Raw genomic sequence first — 24,405 nt, 5'->3', positions numbered from 1 at the left:
ACCCTTTGCCTAAATTTGGCAAAGCCAACCAAATTCATTCACATTAGAAAGAGTAAAGAGTGTAAGAAAATATACAAAGACTGCAATAACCAATGTGTTGAACTTCATTACAGATTACAGGAGTTGAACAAGGTCATCATAGCTGAAGCTGTAGTGTAATCAAACATAACCATATTTAATTACTACCAGCACTTGTGTGCGTTAACCTGATTGATTAAAGTTTTCTTACAACTTTCCTTCCTCTTCATCACTTCTTTCTAAAAAGAAGTTACTGATGCCATATTTGTGAAAATACAAGGATGTATCTACCTACCTAAGACAGGACAGATCAAGATATGTAATAATAAAAAGGTCCTCACCTGCTTCCTTTGCTACAAATCAATCCTAACACCACAAATTAAGGTTTCGTGATTCAAGAGCAAAATTATCACCTGAGTGGAACAACATATTGCATCATGCTTTTTAAAATATACTTCCTGCTTAGAGCAGCTGCTTTCAGAAATTTTCTAAATCATGTATTCAGCCTGTCTTGCTGAATAACACAGATCTCCCACTTTAAAACAAAGAGCTGAGGTGATTGTTACACCAGATGGGATTTGGTAGGCTCAATAAGGGAAACATAATTTACACTTATGAGAGAGAGCCGTTGGAAAGAAAGTTTCAGGAAATATAAGGAAATAAGTAATCAAAACAAATGTTTGAAAAATTAAGAGAACATGTTAAATTATGTTAGCTTTGTTATTGGACTTATCTTTATAAAACCAATTTGAATGAGAAGAAAGAAGTTTCACTGTCTACCTCATAGTCCAAGTCCAGGTAATCAAATTCTCCATTTGTTCTGAAGTGCTGCATGTGTCTGTCAAGGGTTAGATTGATGTTCCTCCCGTGGCGCTCTATGATGATGGAGTGCCAGTGGTGATCATCCAAGAGGCTGCCTGTCGTCACAGATGTGTGGCCAAAAATAGAGCCAAGCTGGTTGCTGCCTGAGAGCAGAAACAATGGCATTTCTCACATCATACTAGTTAGACAAACATTTTCCTCTTTCTTTGTCAATGTTTCTCCTGAATTATACCAGACGTGCAATAAACTGGAGGAAATCAGTCTGCTGTGAATTTGAGATCTGCCCAGTGGAGAGTTGCTGCCACCAATATAAATAGCTAGACCAAATACAGCAAGTATCTGATCACTGAACTGTATAAATATATGTATAAATTCATAATAGCAGTTATTTGGAAATGAACCTGAGAAGCAATACCAATTTCCAGTTGTAAAGATGTTTTCATCAAGGGTTTTCTGCTTCGCTCCTACACTACAGAACAGAAAAGCTGTCACCTCTGGGCCAGATCCTGAGCTGCATTGGAACCGTACTGATTTATGAATGTTGTGGAGGACATGGAGCCTGATAACAGACTTTGGTAAAAAAAGCCTTTTCACTCCTGAGTTCTATGCTTTGTGCCCTTTACCAGTATCATTATACCAGCAAGCAGAGGGGAAAAGGCTCAGTGCAGACTGAGCTAACAACAGCAAAAACTGTCTTCTGCTAATACAGCTTATTTTGGTCTGTTATCCTGAAGCAATCTTCCTATTCTGGAAGTCAAACTACTAGCAAGAGTACAATTTTGCAATTCTCTGCTGTGTTATCTAGGGGGTTTTGCCAGTGTAGCTGTGCTAGTCAGAAATCACATCTCGTTGCCATCTGACTGACATAGCTAAGCCAGCAAAGGTTGATAGCATGGATCCCAACTGAAGCAGCAAATGACTAATTCAGCAGTGAGTGTAAAAAATTGCTGCACTGCTCAATAACTCAATGCAATCTCCCATGTTCTGAATACAGGAGGACCCTAAAGCATTTCTGAGGCTGAGAATTTCTTACCCTCAAGAATACTTGCAACTGAGACATTAAAGTTTGTGCATGCTGAAAACACATTCTGGCAAATCACACTTCCATGGCTTAAGATATTACTTCTCTACAAATGACCATCTTGCCTTTATGCTGAAGGCCAATGGTCCTGTTGGTTAAAAAGTGAAATTAAATCGCATGCATGTCATTGAGCCTCAGTTTCTTCAACACAAAGTCAAATGCAATGAAAAGTGAAACCTAAATCCACTTCTGTCTCCCCATCCTTCCCCCAGTCCCTGGTGCTTGAAACTAAGTCACTGAATCTCACCAGGCAAGATGAACATCCTTTTCTACTGTCTGATGCAGAGACAATGCTCTCAGACAGAGGAATAATAACACCATAAAGCTTTACATCTGTTTATTGGGTGTGTGTCACAGGGCCTAGTCCCATTTGTCAGCCTAATGATTTAAGAATATCCTCACCAAACATATATATGAAAGTTTAATAGCTTATAAAGACACTGTGCTGAAGAATTTAGAAGAACAGGAAATGAAAGGGTCACTACTGCAATTAAAATTTTTAAAACTAGGTAACTACTATAGGAAGGTGTGCTTTCCTCATCATCTGTTCATGTTGATAGTTAGAAAAAGAACAGAAGAAAACTCTAGTGGAAATAAGTATTATTCAATGTAAATAACAAATGGAATAATTTAATCTTCACATTTCTATAAGAGAACTAAGGAAAATTACATGAAATCTTTTTCTAAGGTTCTTTTGTTTGAATGGGAAAAATATCTGAAACCTGATAAATATGGGTCTTTTTCATAATAAATGTACTTTATAAATCCAGTCATATATGAACCTCTATTGAGAGGACTGGAACTAGGGTAATTTTATCATAAGGTTCCCTGATAAAACTTTCTTTTCCTAGCCCTGCTTTTCAGACTCTAGGAAGGCTGCTGAACTCCAGCTTCATGCAGCCTGTAGCTTCCTAGACTGATACTTTTTTTTTTCTGCAAGGTTCCTAGGACCTTTGGGTGACCTTTATTTATCCAGAAGTGATGACAGTGTCCTTCTCTCACACAAAGCCACAGCTGAGGCCAAATATAATTCTGGCATGCTATTTTATTTTTTTGTTTGCAGTAATGACAATATATTGCTGATCTTGCTTTTCTGTATGATCTTCTTTTCATAGTATGTCACATAGAGTAAAAGGGACAGGATGGAACTAAACATGCACGCACATTCCCCCAGCATACAAAATATGAAAATGTAGAAAGGGAATTAACGTTTTCAACACATTATCTGACTAAATGATGTGGCTTATCAAATTACTGTGGGAAAGAGGATGAAATGTTTGACCTAAAATATTTGTGGGAGAGCTAAAAAACTACCACAAAACTAAACAATCAAAACATACCTAAATTTAAATTTAGAACAAGTTTGGCTTTCTTCAGTTCCAAGGTGATATAGTCTCCTTGCTGTCCTTCTCCGTGGAATATTACACCTTCGCTTTCAGAGGTCTTAAATTTCAGAGAGATTACATCCTTCAGTGTTTTCATTTTCTTATTCCTGAATCTGTATGGTAACACTACATGGCCATCAAAATTGATAACATCAGCCCCTAAAAGATAAAGAAAATAAAATCATTGATGAGTGATTATATATTCCTATGGTCACTGGAAAAAACAGACATGCCATATGCAGATTGTACCTGAACAGAATAAAAAATGTGCAAATGTGATATACATTGTAAATACATTTTCTTTTGACCACAATTTAATAGCATAAAATGTAAGAACCAGGCAGAATATAAATTTAATCCACATAATGCAAAAACAGAAACAAATCAGATTTGTGAGGAAAAATGCCACAACTGTACTTAATGACTTTCAGTTTCTCTCAAATGCTGTTGCTGCCATGTACATTTTCCTAATTATAGCTCAAAATGAAAGGTAAACATCTGACTGGTCATTAATAAATCATTAGGCACTTTAAAATTCACTATATGTATCTGTGAGGACTGTAAACAATGAAATATGAGCCCAGGATTACTGCCTGGTAATTTTAGACTTTATGTAAAACAGATATAAGCCTTGTTTATTTCAGGAAATGGCAGGTAAGTTGTGACCTCGACTAATTTTGAGAAGAAAAAAACAACTTCTGTAACTTGAACTAATTTTTTTTTTTTTATGTTTGGTTTTGTTCAAAATATGTGGAAACTGAGGGATACAAACATTTAAAGTCAATCCAATATTCTTATAAATATTGGATAATAACACTACAGAATTTCAGGTTGTCTTATATTCATGACGTAATGTCTACTCTAAAGGATGAACTTCAATTTTCCATGTGCTAGATCCTAAGTAAAAATAGCTGCAGATTCCATTCAACAGATTAATTTATGCTCAATATTGAATCTTGTCACTTGAGTCCTGTAAAAGATTTCAAACAGATATTTATCTCTAAAAATTTACACAGATTTAAGAAATCTCCTTTGTAAGCTGCTAATAATGAAATCACCAGTGTCTTAGCAACAATTTGTATGAACATTTCATCATCACAGTTGACAACTAACAATTTGAATAGTCATTAAGTAAAATTCTTCATGTTCTTCAAAAGCTTTTATACTCCTTATTGACATACCATACTCATTCATGCTCAGAATGAAAATAAGGATGGCATTTTATATTATATATATTTCATATATATATAATATAAATATATATATTTTATATATATATATATATTTTTCAACCTCATCTGATTTTTGCCTTCTTCTGTGGTCTGCTCTTCAGTGATTGCTTGCAACTTTTCAAAATTCCTAACTTGTTGTTGTAATTATGGTGGAAATTAATTTAAATCTTCCATCCCCTCTCAAAAACACAAAGACATTTCTGTTGTATAATTAACAAAGAAGACTTTCAAAACTCCATTAAAAAACTATGTATACTATGCCTGACTACATATATTTCAATTTGAATTTGCACAGAAAAATCTTCCTAAACCTGCAAAGACTTCAAAAGAAGTGATAAACTATGATTCCCTTATTGTTTATGCAACTAAATTGTGAAGAATTTTATTCAGTACATAAAATATGAGCCTTACAAATGACTGTGATATCCCATAATTATCATCATATATCTCACATTTGTCAGAATTCAGCAATATATATTAGAAATATCACTTTTCTTTATAAACCACATGTTAAATTGCAAATTTCAATTATATATATATATATATATATATTAAGCTTTAAGTACAACTAGAACTCTCAGCCTGATGTAGTTCTTCCAAATGAAAAAATCCAGGCATGGGAGTCAGCTCAAAAATTAATATCAAAATGGTATGTTGTATTTGTTGTGCAATAAATCCATTTAGAAGTTACCAGCATGAAAAAAGAGACATTTACTTGGATATAGATGAGAAGTATTCAGAAGCAACAAATAGGATTTCAGAAATGGGGTTATCATGATTCAAGTAAAAACATTACTTCTGGAATGATTAGTTTTTTAAGAAACAATGTAAATTGTTAGAAAAACAGTGTAACAAGGATTATATGAACCAGTAGGTTTTGTTTCCCTTGAAAACCATCAAGAGATATGAAAAATTAATTCTTGAGATTTTTGAATGTAGCTTATGGAAAAAGAACAAACCAAATTTTAGAAAAAAATATGAAATCTATTTATAGAAAAAAAATGCAGTATGAAAGTCACTCCTTTATCTCAAAAATCATACTTTTATGTAAAGCAAATTTGCTATAGAGACCCTGTTCTTTTGAATCTACATACAGCTGCCTTGCACAAGTGTTATAAATGAAAGAAAAACGAGGGACATTACACCTTAAGTAACCTTCATACCACATATTCAGCATAAAGAGATGATTCCTCATGCAATGTCTGAGATTGTCTTCCATACAATTTCTTAAATTTTCTTTCTGATGGTTACAGGAACTTCTGTATGAGGTGTATCAGTTTTCCCCTAAGGCCAGCTGGTACCACTTTGTAACATCTGAAAAAGCTGGCTTAACAGTCAGGGATCTGACCCAGAGCTGATCAGGACCATGCGATTTTGTGGCTTCACAAGATGCCCATGATAAAGCAAGTATCCCTTCTGTTCCTACATCACTGTTACTGTTACATGTGTGTTCTCATTCTTTGAAGAAAATTTATATTACACACTTTAACAAAGCTGAGTAAAAAATCCACATTTTTCCTGAATCTGTCCCTGAATTTGCATGTTTTGAAAATAATTCAATTAAAAAAAGAAACTGCAGTAATATTTGATTAAGCAGATTTTTTTTTTTTTTTACATGGCTGTACTGTCAGCATGGGTCTGAATGATAATTCAGTCACCTGAAGATTACACAGCAATTATGTTTAAGTTATCATATGAAGATTGTAGTAATGACTTGTGTACTTGCTATGATGACACTCAGCTATTTAATATCATGATAATTACCATAGTGCAGAATGCTGCTGAGACAGTAAACCATATAACTCCTGTAACTGCAGTGTAAATATATAATTTTTCTCATCCTTAGCCACTCATCTATCAGCATTAGTAGGAAAGAGACCTAAGCCATCACATGAAAAACGTTCACTTGCAGCCAGTGACTGTGGGCAGAGGCTACTGGTGCAATGGGGAAAAACTTCATGAGAAAAGATAGTCAAATAAAGAAAGGGAGAAAGAGAAGAAAATGAAGAAAGAAGGGGGAAAGAAAACCTATTTTGATTTTATTTCAACTGCATGGAAATAGGAAGTACAAATCTGATTACTTACAATTTGATTTCTGCTGTGCTAGATTTCCTAATATATGGATAGATTGGAAAACACTGCTAAAACAGTAAAAATATAATATTACTTTCCTTTGGCTGGGGAGATGTGTTAGGCCTTATCCCAGTAAATGTCTAAGATCACATTAAAGTCTTTTCATTAGTAAATGTATCATCAATTTTCCTCTAAAAATATTTCAGAAAGCCTTGCAAAGATTGGCAGGATATTGGGTGACAAATTACTATTCACAAATCTCAAAGGAAGCTATACCCCATTCACAGGTCTTTCTACCTGTGCTTTTGTCCTGTATTTTGGCTACATGCAAGATTTGACAAAATTTGATCAGGGCATAGGTATATTTGATGATATTTTATTTGATGCTCTAAAACAACTTATAAACTAATTATAAAGAAACAGCCCCAAATTAGAGTCAAGCTCCAGAATTTCTCTATTTACTCCATTTCTTGTGAAAGAAATATAACTATCCTGAATGTCAGCACTTTAAGAATGAAGAAGTGCTCATTCACAAAGACACATCAGATACTGAGACTTCTTCACAGCTACTTAGCTACTTTGATCAAGGTACTGCCTGGAGTTACTAAAAAAAATCCCTGCTTTCTGACACAGTAAAATAACAGTGATCAAAACAAAGGAGAACAGGAAAGCGCTTTCCAAAAAAATGTTTACCATACAGAGAACAAAAACCATGGCAATATGTTTCTCCTCCTAAATTACAAATTTAACATGTACACATATTTTTAAATTGCTACTGATCTCTGAATGATCGACTCTTCAAAGCTTGTACAGAATATTTCAGTGGGATTAAAGATATAAAAGTTCTGTACAACTGACAGGCAGAGGCCTTAGGTGGCATTTTCTCACTCTATTATCTCTCCTCCATTTTTTAAATTGGCTGTTTAGACTAAATGATCTTTAGGGAAAAGGTCCTCACTTTTGGCATACTTTTCTTACCCCATAATTTGAACCTTACATCTAAGGTGCTAGTGGTATAGTAATAGATGGTAATAACCATATGCTGAGTATCTACCATCCAAAAATATCAGAGATACATCAAAGCATCTTTGGCTGGCCCAAACTATTCCACATCTGTAGTTTCACTTATACCTATTAGTCACGTAAACAATACACCGCTTATGTGCTTATATTCCCCTTAATGATATTTTAACAGAAAAAAAAAAGAGTGTTTTCTTCTAACTAAGCAAGGGATAAGGCTCAAAATAATACCATCACGAGATGGTATTGTTATTACTCACAAAGAACCTACATATACAGAAATTTCTTCAGAAAATCCTAATCTACCTTTTCAGTAGTTTCATGTGCTGTCAACAAGATAGCATGTTGAATTTTCCACTGGGGTCTTCGCAGCTCAAGCCTCAGTGGAAATAAGTTAGCTGAGCTCATGTTAAAGAAGCATTACTACACCTCATTTCGCCAAAAAAAAAAAAAAAAGAGGAAGCCATGGCCCAGCACAGCAGTCAAAAGATTGCCTCCTCTTTTATGTCTTCTTACAATGAGCTAGAGAGCCAAAGGTACCGTGTTTGAGCACTGCCTTCAGGCACTACAGCCCAGCTGGAAGGACTTGGGCAGCTCTGGCCTGAAGTCTGCTGCAGCCAAACTGACACTGCCTTTACTCCCTTTTTCAAAATGTAATGCACCTGCCACAAAGATTAAAAAAAAACAACTAATACAGCTACAGGTGTATGTTGCATATACAATAATGTGTACTTATTTATATTCTAGAGGCAGATGGTGAAGGAAAATCAATCTTGCATTTCTCTTGCCTGCTTTGTTTCCAGTGCACTAAGCCTGAATCCTGTTATTATCTGTCAAGTGATGTCAGTGTTTGAAGGAGAAAAAATACCTTCACACAGAGGTGCAGAACTTTTTCCTTGCTTTTCTTTACATTACATACAGAGCATATATGGCAATGCAGTATCAAAGCAGTAAGAGTGTTTTGTTAAGGTGTATTTTTTACTCAATTCTTGGGTAAATGACATGAACTTTACTCTTATTTTTTATATGCCTGCCAGAAACTCTCCAAATAAATCTGTGAGGAAGTATTCCCTAAGGTAGTGAGAATGTTTTGCCAAGTTCTGAGCACAATATCCGCTGAAGATATATAAAAAACACTTGGTACTTTTTTTCCAGAATTTCAAAGCACAGACATTTTCCCCTATTTTTATCCTAATATAATATTCCTACTATACAAATTGTAGTTATTACAATGGTGGTATTTACTATTTTTTCTAACTCTTGTGGAAATGCCTAAATATGTAGCTTTGCTGTAGGTTTCTGTCTAATAAGAAACAAATGCGAAAAATGAAATTAAAAAGAAGTAGAAGCAAAATTAAAAAAGAAAAAAACCCAAAGGAATATAGAACATATATAAAGATATGTAATATAATGACCATGGCTAAAAGTTGTCCTGTGTCCCCAAATGTATGTATGTGTGTGTCCTCCCACTTTTTCATTTTTCTGAGTAGGAAATTGGGTTTTGTTGCTATTAAACTAAATTTTTATACTATCTAATTGTTGCTTAAGACAATAATTTTATGGTGAGTGTACAAAACAATGAAGTTCTGTGCAGTTTCAACTAACTTCTATTAGTTACCATATACTCAGAATAAAGCACAAAAGCATTTGAAAATTTTATGAATTTAGATGAAGCCTCCAAGTACACTACACAATTATTTTCTTAAGGGTGTGTGTAAATAGGATGATTTTTCAATAACTTAACAATGTAAAGGTAATGATTTTTTGGCTGATGATTTTCAAGCAAATTTTCCTTCATTAATTCTTCAAATTTTAAAAAGATAATTAATTTTAAAAGTAAATGGGTATATTTTTATATATGCTATGTTTTTACTATAAGGTGGATAAATGAGAAAATGAATGCATTTCATTTTTTGTCACAATTTACGTCATGATTCTGTTTTAAGCTTATGCATTCAAACCACAGTTTGCAAAGCAAATCATAATGAACAGTACATAGTAATCTCCTATAGTGGACTATTACCAGTACCAGAAAGAACTAAGGCTGTAACCCAAGATAATCTTCATCTTAGAAACTATTCTTTCCACTATCTATTCTGCTTTATGACTCCAAAAAGTCAATTACAATACATGCTAAGAGATACAGAAGTCTATTCCTAGGGAAAAAAAGAGATTCAGCATCAATAAAAATACTGCTTTGATGGCTGCACATGAGTTTTTACAGTTTGAAAAGTTTTCATATGTATAGCTTTATATGGTTCATTTACGATGGTGAAAATTAAAATTCAGGCACCTTGCAACTATGAACTATATGCAACAAAATATTCCCTATGATCTACTATTCTCTAGCTATGGTACTTTAAAATAAATCTGGTAAAAATATATGTATAATTCAAATACTCTAAAGAAAGTCTGCTTTTATGTATTTTATCATGCTGATTTACAAGCCAGTAGCATTCCTTGCAATCATAAATACATTTAGTTCTGTTCTTCATTTTGAAACCCATCATTTGACATTGGATCTCAATGGGAACATTAAAGTATATAATTAAACTCTAAAACCAGGTACAGTAAGGAACTTAATTTACTTGAAAACAGCTAGCCTCTAATAATGTTTTCACTGTTTATTAAAAAGGTAAATCAAGAGCGCTCCAGGTCAATAAAAAAAGACAGCTCTGACTCTTGCACAGTAAATGGCCAAAGCAGGTCTCAATCCTTATTACACTGCTGAACTTACTCATTAATAAAAAGAACTACAACAAAGAAAGAAGTTGCACCACATCTTACAACATTTACACTCAATTTACTCAGTGAATAAATGATCTACAAAATAGACGAGACAATCTATTAAAACATTAAGGAAATGAATGACTAACTGGAGCTTTGGTTTAAATGTCTACAGCTACATGAAAACAGGAAGACACACAGTTGACCTACAAATACTGGTTGCAAAGTTCTTTTTGATTTCTTTTTTAGCTGATGCCACCCAGTTCAATCATCTCCTGATGTACAATCTTTCCATGTATTTTAATACCTGGATGCTCTCAGAACAACCATTACTCAAGATCAAATTCTTCTTTCTCAATCATGTTCCATATTCTTTATTCACAAAATCACTCTCAAGCACATAATCTTTATTTCCTCCAACCATGGAGCTTGTATTTAAATTGAACTCTCTAAGTGAGCTGCATAGACAACCATCAAGGAGTGTGGAGCAAGGATCATTTCAAGCTCCTGTGCTCAGTTAAGTCTCCTACAGTAAAAATCTCATAATTGTCATTCTGTCTTCTGCAGCTGACTGTAAAGAGCATGGAGTGCAAGACTGGGAAAGACCTGGGCATGGGACACTCACATTTATTATAGTGAGTAACCTCACTATTGACTAAGGGCAAAAGTGTGTCACTAAACCCCATTTCTAATAGATGTGTAGTCCTTTCTTGCAACTATGAGTCTGCTGCTAACTCCATCTTTCAAATTCATTTTATAGAAACAGAATCCAAAGTGAGTTGCTACCTTCAGCTACTGTATTTCAATTCAAAATGATGAGTTAATAGAGGAAAATTCCTTAGCATAAATGATAGCAGAATAACTTTGTGCATTTGTACAGTGCAGTTTCACTGTTTTATTTCCAAATTAATCAGAGATAAATATCTCATGTTTAGCACAACATAGGAGAAGCAGACCACTGGAACTTGATTGTGGACAAATAATTCAAAATAAGAAATTCACTCAAATATTTTTTCGCTTCCTGCCTAACATCCAACATATCTAAGATCATGCATACCTCTACTGTATTCCTTACTCAATGACATCTTGTGCATTGTAATGTAAGAAAGTGTTTGGATTCCAAACTTGTAAGCCATTTAATCTGAGCCCCACCCAAACTCTCTCATGCACACATCAAGTGAACTTCATCATGGCAGAATCCAGTGTTTTCTATCCGTTGTATTTTAGTGTGTTCAATTTAAAAGCCCCACTCATACTCAAGGTTACAAGTCAAGGCTTTATTTTCACATGATTTACATTCATTAGGTTCTGACTTGGCCCAGTGAAAGTCTAATAATTTAGCATGTAAACAGCCTCCAGTGATTAAGGTAGTACTGTAAAAGGGCATACAGCTATCAATTTTAAGTGAATGAGTGACGTATTTGAATAACAATTAGCAAAAATGCAGGATTGAAGGCACAGCATCAGCATCACTTGCAAGAGTGCTTATATTCTGGGAAAGAAAATCCCAGAAGGATTCAATACACAGCAATGCTCTCCATGACAAGAAGCACATCAGGTAGAAGTACACAGTCACAAAATCATGAAGGTTCCAAGGGATCTCTAGATTTCACCTAGTACAACCCATCTGCTCAGAGTTTATTTGCACATTTAATTCTGCCAGAAGCATTGAGTTTCAGTTAACTGGGTTTTCACTTTTTTTCCTTAACTCAACTAGGAAGCAGAAGACTTTTTTTATTGGCAAGAGATTTTCCTTGTGTTTATCAGACTTTCCAAGGTCAGTGATATATTGTGTCTCCCTCCCTGCAGCCAGACATGACTTATCTATAACTTCTAGCAGGGTTTACAGTTCAAGAGTTTCTGGTGTTACAGAGCTTTAGACCTTCAAATTCCCCACTTGCCATAACTGTCCCTCCAGCAGCAGTTTGCTTATGAATCTCATCTGTGTGACTAGCTCTTCCTCCCCTTGGGATTGTACCATGCATTTCAGGTTTCACTGCTCAGCCAGCGCCAGCAACCCAGTTTCCTGAATATTGGATTATTCTCCATTACTAAAGCTAAAGAAATACAGGAAGATGAGATTTTCTTCTCAGGAAGACTGTAAGGGACCTGCTTACATCCAATTAAAATGCAGCAGGTTCAATACTTACAATCACAAAGGACATTACTCTTATAATTTCAGTTCCTCATCCATAATAACTGATTTACTTTTTCTGAAATAAGGGGTTAATTTCATTTAAGTTTTCAAGCTCTAAAGTAAATATTGATACTGGAATCTAAAACTATTGGTTCATTTATTAAAAAATTTTTCTAGTGGTTGTCTCTAAATTTACAGGCTCCTGACAGAGAAATAAAAGTTAAACCTGTTGCTTACTAGAACAGTCAGATTAAGTAAGGAAATGGCATTTTTGGTTAATAAGTTTGAAGTGTCTGGAAGGTTCAAAATATCATAAGACTGTATCTCCAAAAAAAGAAATTTCACCAAAACCTGGGAAGTTAATTTTATTTTTTCCCGAAAAATAAAAGAATTAAGACACAAAGCTTTTCTTTCAGATGGGATAATTTTTCTTTTTGGAACCATTTATGTATTATTAGAGGCAGCCAAACTATGCTTGCAAACTATTTGGAAAAATATTTTCTTTCAGTCCTCATATTGTGCAAGATTTTTTGAGATGATGTAATTAATGACGTTATTTTTCAACGGTAATTTTCAAAAACCTGTATTTGATTCTTAAAAATAATTCAACCAGCTCTGTATTGTAGTGGCTGTCACTACAGACAATACACATATTCACACAATGGATGAAATTTCATAGCCCCTACTTAGGCTATAATTGATTATGTTTAATTAGGAAAGGGAGGATAACACTTAAAATTGTTCCAAATAAGAAATAGATGCAAGTATGTATAGGCAACTTGCTCCAGCTTCATAAGATGCTGCTATTCAATCATGAAGCAATGAATGCTAAACATGAATAAAAGGGGAAAATATTTTCTTAAAACTCAGGTGTGGATAAGTAAATTTTATTGCTTTAAACTACCACATTCAATTTTTTTAAATGTTCCTCCTTTATGCTGGAACAAGGCATTCAGAGAAATTTTCCCTACAGATCTGGCTGTGATGGATCTGGTGTTTGAAAGTCATTTTTCACCCTTTATCCAGACAACATTGTTTAGAACAAATCAAATAAGTAAAGCACGTAGCAAACGTGGTCTTGGCTTACTACACTGGAATACAAACTAATATATAATGTGATAGCAACGTCTTGGATTATATATATATCCACACATGAATTTGGTTTGTAAAGGAAAATTCTTTCATTTTGTGTTTAACAAGTTATTGTTACAGGTATATGGGAGAAAGACTTTATCAAAACAGAAAAATATTAACTAAGGTAACAAGTAATGGACACATAAGCTTTTGTGAACTTTTTCTGTCCATTTGGCAGCATCCTAAAACAAAAAAAAAAATCAATGCCAATATAAGAGCAGATACAATTGTCAATATATTTTAAAATATAAGTCTTCGGTAGGAGAAATCCATGAAGAGGTTATTAACATGACAATTCATGTTTAGTTTGTGCATGCAACAGCTTGTGGTGCAGTCAGTGCTGTTCCTCTTGTCCTAACATTTTCCCTAGTGAAAGTATTGCTGAATCAGAGGATCATCCCAAGTCAGTTTCCAGACTCTTGACTTTCTGAAGATGTTCTATCAGAAACCATGTTTTTCATCACTAATACCAGGGAAAGACTAGATTTCCACCTATTTAGCAAAGACAACTAACTCCTGTTCTATGTATCAATTCTCTTTTAAAGAAAGAAAATCTACATACATTTTGCTTTTTCACCTTTGACGAGGCAAAATAAATTTTGAAATAATGGTTAAGAGGTCAGCACGTAAGTACTTATCAAAATGTGTCTTTGATGTTCAAAAGCATTAAGGAAATCCACTCTGTCAAATCAACAGGAGAAAAATAAGACATTTTATATAAATATTGAAAATTGTAATTGGGTTCCTATGCATTTACATCAATTTGAGATGTACAATTTACAAAAAATTTACAATTTGAGAACTACTGACCAATTACTGTTATCCAAATATATGTTTTAATAACAAGTACAATTTATTACAAAGAACCATCTTATGAATGAATGGAATGGAGGGTTCATGAACATTAAAAAAATAAATGTACTTCTCCTAGACTATCTCCATGCTTTTTTTCAGTTTATGAAATTCTAGTCTTGAATAAACTTATTTACTATTTGGCTACAATAAGATAATTTTAAAAAAAATTGCAAATTCTGTTCACAAGCCACTGAGTATTTACTCAAAAATTCATACCCTTAACTTCTACAGAAGTACTGAATTTATTTTTAACCTTTAATTTTTACTTGTAGATTACAACCCATTCATTTCTAGGGTTTCATCAAAATGTAAGAATTGCTAATTGAAAATTTAACATCACCAATGCAGTGTTGTAGATAGAATAAATGCATAAAATATTTAATGTGTAGCAAGTGAAAATGAGCTACCATTTATATATAATTACAAATAAGGAGAAAAAAAATCCTTAGTGATGAAAAATTCTGCTCTTGCAATGAATGACTCACACTAGTTTTCCTAAAAAAACTATTTGCTCTGATGAGTAATAGTTAAGGCATTTTTATACAATCTGTATCTTCCTTTTTATTTTCATTTTCAAGCAAACAAACACACTCAAAAAATGCCAACAAATGGTATACACTGTATTGATGAACAATGAAAATTGTACATGCAATGCTGCCCAGGTGCAGATGTGCATATCTGCATTTGCATCTTGGTAAATGTGGAATTATTCTGGTCCAACATTACTCCTTTAGGTGAGTAGCTGTTTATCACTGGTATCTTGAAACTGAGTAGACAGGTGCACACTACAGGCTTAGGAGAATAATTAAAAATAACACTCTCTTATAATTTCTAAACTTTGAAAAGCACCAATTCAGCACTTTCTAGCAGATATAGTCTGTAATATAAATAAATACTAATAATACTGCAATATAATTCTGCTTCATTCTTTTCTTTTTTCAGCCTGTGGGGTTCTTTGCCAGGATTTCCTTCTCTGCTACTGTGCTTTTCTGAGCCACTGCATTAAATAACAGACTGACTGTCTCTAGTGTTTTATAGGAGGTGTATCTGGCAAGAAATCAAATCCCAAGGAGAGAAGACACCCAAACTATGTATCCTAAAATTGTTCAGGAAGTAATACTGAGTTTTTGGAGAAAGAGGAAAAATAAGGATATAAAACTGTTTATATTGATAGCTTTCATTCATTCATTTTGGAATGAAATATGGATATTTTTGTTTATTTTTTGATGATTGACTGTAAACTCCCAGAGAAATCAGACCCTACTCTTATCGTGGCAGAAAAGCAATATTTCCCCCTCCACACAACTGAACGTTGGTGGAAAGTCAAGATTACTTGCAACAAGCAATAAACACAAGGAGAACAAAAGGTAAAATAGAGGCAGGTATATATATATATATATATATTTTTTTCAGGATGCTTTAAGGATTTTGCAAGATGTGTATGATAATGAGGAAAGAATTTTGTAGAAAGAAAAACCCACTGACGCACTGCCCATCCCAGTTAAAGAGTTTGCAAATGACTGCTATTGTTGCTGAACCTGGGATATCACATCATATGGAACTCAACTAAAATTTTTTTCTGCTCAGTCTTGCAGACACCAAGCTCCTGTTGGGACAGATCTGGGGAGTGAATCTTCAAAGGATTATGCTTTCAGTGCAGAGCAATCTTCCATTTACTTCAAAACGTAGGAAGAAGACACTGTAGAGAAAGACCTGTGTCTCTAAGAGCTTTTCAATAGTCTTTGAATTCTATGTCACAACAGTAGGGTATCTCCATTACTTGATGGTTTTGGGAAAAAATATACTGAAAATTATAAATTTACAAGATCATAGGCTCCCAGTTCCTATTGACTTTTAATTCTTACTCTTTTTCTACTCCCTCCAAAAAAATTCTTCACTGAATTTTCTTATATATTTCAGTAACTATATTTTCAGCATTTCATTTACAAAGAAAGATGTAATGGGAGTCAAAACAAGCAAAACCAACAGCAATCAAAAAACCTCAATCCATATCCTTCCCACTAATTTATTTTAATAAGGATGGGTCCTTCTGTTAGGGACTTTTTGAGTCCTTAGAATTGTTTTCTTCCAAAGATCCTTGATCCTTTAGGGCACTGCTGTGCAGGCAGATGTAATTAAAGCCAAAGGGAGATCAAATGGACTGTACACTCTTTTCATTTGAAGGTGCTTAAACTGCTTTAGATGACCTTGTCTACACTAAATAATTATTACATGAAAATCCCATCACTACCAAAACTATTTCAGCTTCAGTAGCATCAGTATTGCTTTGAATTTTAGAGTAGATCACTTAGCAAGAGCAGAACTTTCAAGAACATCTGCTGGTATCCTATCATAGTATCCATGTTATGGCAAATTTTATTTGTATATAAATAAGTATAATCACCATAAACAACAATTCTTAATCTTCAACTCCTATGAGCAAGTTTTATTCAGTCTTCTATTCTTTTAAGGAGCAGCTCTGCACTTCTTTCCATTGGATTAAAAACACCACTTAAAAATACTGATATTTAAGTATATTTTACAAAGAGACAACAAATATATTGTCTCATTTACCACAGCCAGTATTGTCCAAATTATCTTTTCTTTCTTTTACACGCCTTGTATACATTGATTCAGCAACAGATTTTGAGTTGGTTCATACTGTAAAAGCTGCAAATTAAATTAAATTTAAAATAAGGACAGGATTTCCCTGTTTTTTTTTTTAACTCCAGTGAGGGAAAACAGATCTCTTTTTGCTTCTTCTAGATGTGCCACACATCTTTAGAGCATGCTGTACAGGTCAGCACTGTAATCTGCTTTTTGCTCAAGGGATGTGTGAAAGTGTGGTACCCAGGTTTTGAGTTAATATTTGCAATATTAGCTCCTCATTGCCTGAGCTACTAATGGCAAAAATCTCACTGAACTTAATGGGCATTTCTCAGCTAGTGAATGTCCTTCATGTACAGAAAAGGTTTCAGGCACAATCCTTTTTCATTGAACTTTATGCAGTAAAATACAAAAGTGAAACAGTAAAACAATATAAAATAAATACACAACTTGAAAGAGAAAGTTAAAATACCTTGAAATAAAAAGAAAACTATGGTTGTACCAAGTCCAGCTCAGTTCTACAAAATGAATAGGGAGAAACATTTTACCTAAATAAATAATTACACAGCTCTCATCTCAGTTAAGACAACATAAAAACATTTTGATCCCTGTTATCTGACTCTTTGAAATGCTTTTCCTAAGAAAAATGGACGACATTAGAACTTATCGAATATGCTGAACAGAAATCTGTCAATCTCAGTGCAACTCATGGAGCTGTTATGGATCACTAAGCATAAGTGGTGTTCAGGTTTTTCTTCCTTCTGTCCCTTTTTCCCTTCGCTGTCTACCAGCATAATGGGCCCTCTTGCCCTTTATGTTATATTGTTGTGTTAGCTGCTTTTCTTACTTCATGCTGAGAGAGCTGCCTAATTAGGAAGACCAGAGTCAGCTTCTAGACTATTGCTGTTTAAAACTGTTAGTTTATCTGTTAATTAATGTGCTACTCTTTGCAATCTAATTAGATTTTTTTACTGCAGAGATAAGTCAGTGAAATTACAAAGAAATGTTGGAGGAGAAGGCTGGTGGGAGGCTGAGAAATATTTATTGCTAGAATTACTTATGTGTGATGTTCATGCATTTGTTAGTGTCTCATCTTCTTCCACCCATGCCCACAACCTTATCAGGCTTTTGTCAAGAAAGATGTGGTTTATTTCCTGTAAACAATTCTTGTTCCTGCCAGAGAGGTGCTTCTCCATCTCTGTCTCTGCCATGTCTCTTTTTCTTTCCCTGCTTCTTCCTCAGTTTTACTAACAAGGCTATTTCTTTTATGTGTTTGCATTTCACATTTTAAGTGAAGTGCCTTAAAGGTCATTTTTAACTTTTGTGAGGTCATACAAAAATGGCACTTCAAAGAGACACTTCAAAATAGGCTGCATATGTTCACAAGAACTGAAGTCGTAAGTCTTGTATTTCCTCACAGCACTATACAAATATGAAATAGAAACATGAAAGACAGTGGCTAAAACAAGCTCCTCTTCTTCAGAATTTAGCACCTATTTTTCTGGTTGTCCTTTTACCAGCTGCCCAGGGATCAGGAAAACTGGAAGGCTGGTGGTTGTGGCAAATAAAGTAAGATCCCACTGATCAGTACTACTCACAGCTTTCAGGACTCACTAGGCAATTTCTCTGAAAGCAATTTATATGAACCTGGAAATAACTGAAAATTAATTTACTATAACCAGCATGATTTGCACTGTACTAGCCAGAAGATTCAAAGTACACATCTGATCACATTATTTTGCTTTCTATATTTAGATATTAAAAATAAGGGTTTTTTTTATTTTATACTGAAATAAACCTATTTGTAGTATTTTTAAATACTGCAAGCAACCATTTAATTGGTTTGATTCTTCTTGTAAGCTGTTACATATATCACAAATAACAATTCTGAACCTTTGTTAATATTGTGCAAGAATTAGAATAATATCTAGAGGTCCCTTTTGACATCCAAAGCTATGAAATGTCCAAAACTTAGAGGTATCTTACTTTTGTCATTAAAATTCAGAAACACTTTAAATATGACAAGCACAAAAATTAAATGGGATCAACAAAATGCAGTATTCTTGTAAGAGAGTTTATACAGTTTGGTACAGGCCTTCGGAATTCCTAAAGCATTTCTTATGTCAGATTATAGATTATCATGATGAGTTGGAAAATAGGGCATTAGTACGTCTTGACTAACTGGAAACTAAAGTGTTTCATGATACTCTATTCTCCATCATTCAGAGCTGTCTTTTCCTCTATCTTAAATAGATTCCATTTAATGCACAAAGTAAAAATACTGAAGATTCTAGAACATGACCTAAAATACAAATTCATAATAATGAATATTTATTACCAGAAGTATGAAAAGTACAAACACTTGTCATGGGTGATTATATATTATTTTAAGCATTTTTACAGAGTTGGCTAATGAATCAGATGAAATTTCTAATAGTTTGATGGGAAAAAATAAGATGGCAACAACTGGCACCACAGTGTTGTTGGATATTCGGTAGCTTATGCTTCTGGAATATGCTAATAAATTCTGTATCATTCTTTCTAAAAGTTATTTTTGATCATCATTCCTACCTACTAAGAGAGCTCTTATTATTAAAGCTGAGTATTTTTTAAATGACAGACTCAGTTCTGAAGCACAATTTTTTTAATAAAAAACATTAAATATTTTAGGGTAAAATAATGGAAATTTACATAAAATGAAAGTAATCCACATCCCTCTGTATATTTGATATTACATCAAATATAACTGATCTCATAGAAACAAAGAAAAAAGCTAATTTTTTTTTTTTTTTTGTAATTACACATGGAACACTTTATTAAGAATTTTAACTCTGATAAAATGTGGGCTAGTAAAATCAGCTTTAACTCATCTCACATCTCATGCTCTGATTAGAAAAACAAAATTGATTCTTGCATAATCGAATATTATGTGCTTTACAGTGCATAATTTCTGTCTTCATGGGTGGCATGTAACTTATTATGGAAAATATTTAAAACATAACACCAATAACAAAAGATAAAAATGACTTTTCAAAATATCTGACATGTAAGGTTTCTGAAGCCTGGGAAAAAATTATTTTGATCTAGGTTGTTCTAATTAGCAGTGGTCTGGGGAGATACATATCTTTTTAATTCCTAATTTGAAGACCAGATTTTTAATAGTACTGAAAATTCTCAAGATCCAGAATGACAGCTAGAAGGGTTTTCAAAATTATGAAGATATACTCCCATCTATAAGATTGATAAAAAAAGAATCTCTAGACATCTGTGTGCCTTTAGATGTATCCCTAAGTAATCTAATGTAAATAATTCCAAGGATTCTAATGACTAGTTTAACTTAGTATAAAATAAATATTGCTATCAAAGACAGTTATCTCATCAACTCCTCCAATAAACAAAATGCCTCCAAACCACAGATATTGCCTCAAATTCTAGTGGAAAATGATGCACTTTTCATGAAAATTATGTACTTTTGGTATGATTATTAACAGAGACAGGCTCACCTTGGGTGTAGCTCATTTACAGAAACAGAAAAATTACTGACATTATTCTGCACACCTCTTTCTGTCATTTTATCTAAGACAGTTATCTTATTTATGGCTATCTAATAAATACTGTCCTGGAAAAATTTCTGCATAGATACTAAATGGAAGTTGCTGTCCCAAGAAGAAAGCATTTGTCCTGCAGAAAATATTCACTGTGTGAACTATGCTAAAACTTCAGAAGTTTAGCACATTTTTCTTACATTCACTAATGGCTATAAGTTATGCCAGAATCCACAAAATTTCTCAAAGCAGGTGAATTTTCCTGTTCCAATCACAACTGCAATTTCAGCACTGCATGAATGCCTTGAGGTATTGGTCCTGTTCTCAATGCCATTTTGGTAGGCAGGAGCTCAGTAAGGCTGATTTACAGCACATCCCAAATGCTTTTTAGTGGGAAGCAGGTTGCCAGCAAAGCTCCAAAGACTGACAGAAAATTATCTCATGTTCCAGCATTTTGCCCAGACTTCAGCCACATCTCAGGACTCTGAGGTGTATTTCTCCCTTCCCACCTGTTCTCACACATAGCTACACCATCCCTTGCTTGTTTCTCCTGGGTACATAAAGTTGTGCAAATACACTCTATGGAAATTTGGTATGTACATTAGAACATACCTTGGAATCAGAAATGCAAGACAATGAGGCCTTCCACAATCAGTAACAAAACTGACTATCTCAAATTGTTGAACACATGTTTATTTGTTTCAAAGCCCACCTACCATGGAATATACAGTGAAAGGAAAATTTGAGTCCCTCTTTATCTCATCCTCAGTATTCCCTATCCTTACAAAGCTAAACTTCGTATGCATTTATGCTTTTTAACATTTTCTATCAAAATAGTACAGATTATTATCTCTGAGTACTTTTCAGAAATGAACATAGAAAGACTGGAGGCCCTACATTAATATGTCAGAATAATTGCAATGTGCAAGGGAAATGACTCTTGGCTAAAATATTTTATAACATTATTAAAATACCAATTAAATTTGTTGACTCCTCAAATAATTAAAAAAAATCTTAATGGAATACTTGTGTTTAGGTTCACAGAGTATTCTGATACTGCTAGATTCAAATACCAACATGTACTCTACAGTGTTATACAAATATGCTCTGACAGTAGGGATAAGAATTCTAACCTTTAACCCTGTTCAAAATAGATAACTGACAAACAAGACATTCATTATTAGAATAGGCTGATTTTATTAGACTGCAAAATAATAAATGCATTATAAATTTATTCCAACTTACATCGCTTATGTTTTTCCATCCTAGTGGTATGATAGATAAGTCCATCACAGTACTAGATTACATCCTACATTGATTCAGGGGGAATATCAATAACAAAGAAAAACCTGACAGAAAGAAACACCTGCATCTTTGAAATCTTCCAAAGTTATCACTTGAGTCTGCCTCCACATACTTGCCACCCCAAAATGTCAGTGGGTTGGGCTGGATAAAGGATTGGGAGGGGACACAGCTAAGATAGCTGACCCAAAGAGAGGGATATTCCATTACAAATGACACCATGCTCAGCAATGACAGCCCAGAGAAAGGACATGGAAGAGGTAGACATCTGTGGTTATGGCATTTGTCTTCCCAAGTAGCCATTAGGCATCCTGAGCCCAGTCTCCTAGCCTGGATATCTTCCTGCTGATGGGAAATAGCAAAATAATTCCTCTTTTTGTTTTCCTTGTGTGTGCAGATTTTTCTTTCCTATTCAACTGTCATGATCTCAGTACCTGAGTGTTTTCACAGTCCTTACATTTTTCTCCTCTGCTTGCAGAAGGAAGAAGTTTGAAAAAGGCAAAGGGCACCCACCAGTGTATGTATGTGTATTTATATAAAAAATATATAGGTGTATATGTATATATTTACACACACACACACATATATATATGTATATAATATATATATTTAAATATTATATATTGATTTATATGTTTATGCATTTAGACATCTCAGGAAAGCAGATGAGAAGAGGTATTATCACATATTAAGTGCAATTTCTTATGCTTCAGCAAGAGTCTGGCTACTGTGGGACTTCTCTCTGCTTTTCTAATGACCAACAGAGATTCTTAATAAAATAGTAGATTATAAATTTATAATTTAAACATGAAAAGAGAGTTATCCTACAACATACTGAAAAGAAAATAACCTTCCCTTTGTCTGTTTCTCATTTTAAGTTCCTCCTTTGTGCAGTTTAGGCTACTCTCAACCAAAATCCTTATCCTCATGAAAATAACTATCACCACCACTAAGCTACTAGACAAGATTAAACCTTATAATTTATATATTCTTCTTTGAATATATTGATCCCAGTACAACATTTTCTGGCTTAATCTATGGTTTATAAATTACATCTTTAGCCTTATTGTACAAAATCTTATTTTTTTCTTGCTCTTGAGCCACTAGAGAATATGCTGATAGCTCTTCTGACTCCGGCTGATAATACCTGGGGCCTGAGAATATGAATCTTTTTATAGCTTGATTTATTCTATGTATGACTTTTTTTGCTGAAGTCAGTATCTAACACTAATATTTTGTATCAGAAGCATTCAACTATATATATAAATGGAATATCAGAATAGTTTTTACCTGCTTGTCTCTTTCTCAGGCTTTTATGACCACACACCATTTGACAGTCCACAATACAAATGTCCATGAAGACATAAATGAAATAAAAATACAGTACACTAAGTATATCAAACACTGGACTACTGCTACTGGAGGAAGAATGTGTCTCTTATGGACTATTGAGAGACTGCAGACATGCTGTACCTGGTGGGTGGCAAGTCTTCATTACCAGGGAACAATCAGGTACCACTGAAATAAAATTTTTCTGACTGTGTCTGCTATATGGATGCAAAGAGACATGCACATTCTAAAATATTATGCTTTTTAAATCATAGAATCATCATAAATTTGTTTAGGATGGAAATGACCTCTGAGATCATCAGGTTCAGTCATTAACCTAACACTCCCATCTTCACCACTAAACCATGTCCCTAATCACTACATCTGTTGGTCTTTTAAATCCTTCTAGGGATAATGAATCAAACACTTCCCTAGGCAGCCAGTTCCAGGGCTCTGTAACCTTCTTGGTGAAGAAATTTCTCCTAATATCTGATCTAAATGTCCCCTGAGGTCATTTCCTCTTAGCCTATCTCTCGTTATTTGGGAGAAGGGACCAGACCCCACCTTGCTACAACCTCCTTTCAGGTTCTTGCAGAAGGCACCTCTTCACAGCCTTTTCCCAAAGGATAGTTTCACTGTGTGCCTAAGTTCCTCTAAGAGAGGGACAAAGCCCACCTTGTCCAGCTGTTCTGTGTGTCTCTGTTCCAGCATAGCCACAAACTGATTAAACTGAGAAGTGTTTACTGACATAAGCTAATAGCAAAATTTTCTTATGAGTACCTCAGTTCTTACATGCTTTCCTGCATTAGATGTATATTGGTTCATTTTCTTTGTAAAATCCATCTTACTTTTGGACAGCTTCCAAATGATTGCACTGGTGTTTCACTTACAAAATATCTTAAGAACTTGGATATTGCTATTACCAAAAGACATACCATAATAAATCTCATATCTCTCATATGACTGGTACTGAGCTGCTAGAAAGGAGGTAATCCCTTGTATAAATAGGCTTTTTTGATTTCTGATTACACAATGCACACAGATGAAAGATATTGTTATTCTTACAGTAAAGGTAAGCACCAAATATCTCATGCCTGTTGAACTGCAATGTGTTATTTTTTTTTACTTTCTTAATATT

General features: G+C 34.0%; 1 protein-coding gene across 6 annotated transcripts in view; it reads right to left on the bottom strand.

The window, feature by feature from the left end:
* Nucleotides 1-24,405, bottom strand: part of CNTNAP2 (contactin associated protein 2) — a 1,014,544-nt gene that overhangs the window by 520,995 nt on the left and 469,144 nt on the right. For all 6 annotated transcript variants that reach the window (XM_086845653.1, XM_086845662.1, XM_086845669.1 and 3 more), the window contains 2 exons: nt 3,262-3,465; nt 799-983 (listed from right to left, as the gene is read on the bottom strand). In XM_086845653.1, the coding sequence (XP_086701779.1) occupies nt 799-983; nt 3,262-3,465 (389 nt within the window). The remainder of the gene's footprint in view (nt 1-798; nt 984-3,261; nt 3,466-24,405) is intronic.

The sequence above is a fragment of the Cyanistes caeruleus genome, chromosome 1, assembly GCF_971803275.1.
Source record: "Cyanistes caeruleus chromosome 1, bCyaCae1.hap1.1, whole genome shotgun sequence".
In the NCBI taxonomy this organism is placed as follows: Eukaryota; Metazoa; Chordata; class Aves; order Passeriformes; family Paridae; genus Cyanistes; species Cyanistes caeruleus.
This window is presented reverse-complemented; position numbering and strand designations above follow the sequence as displayed.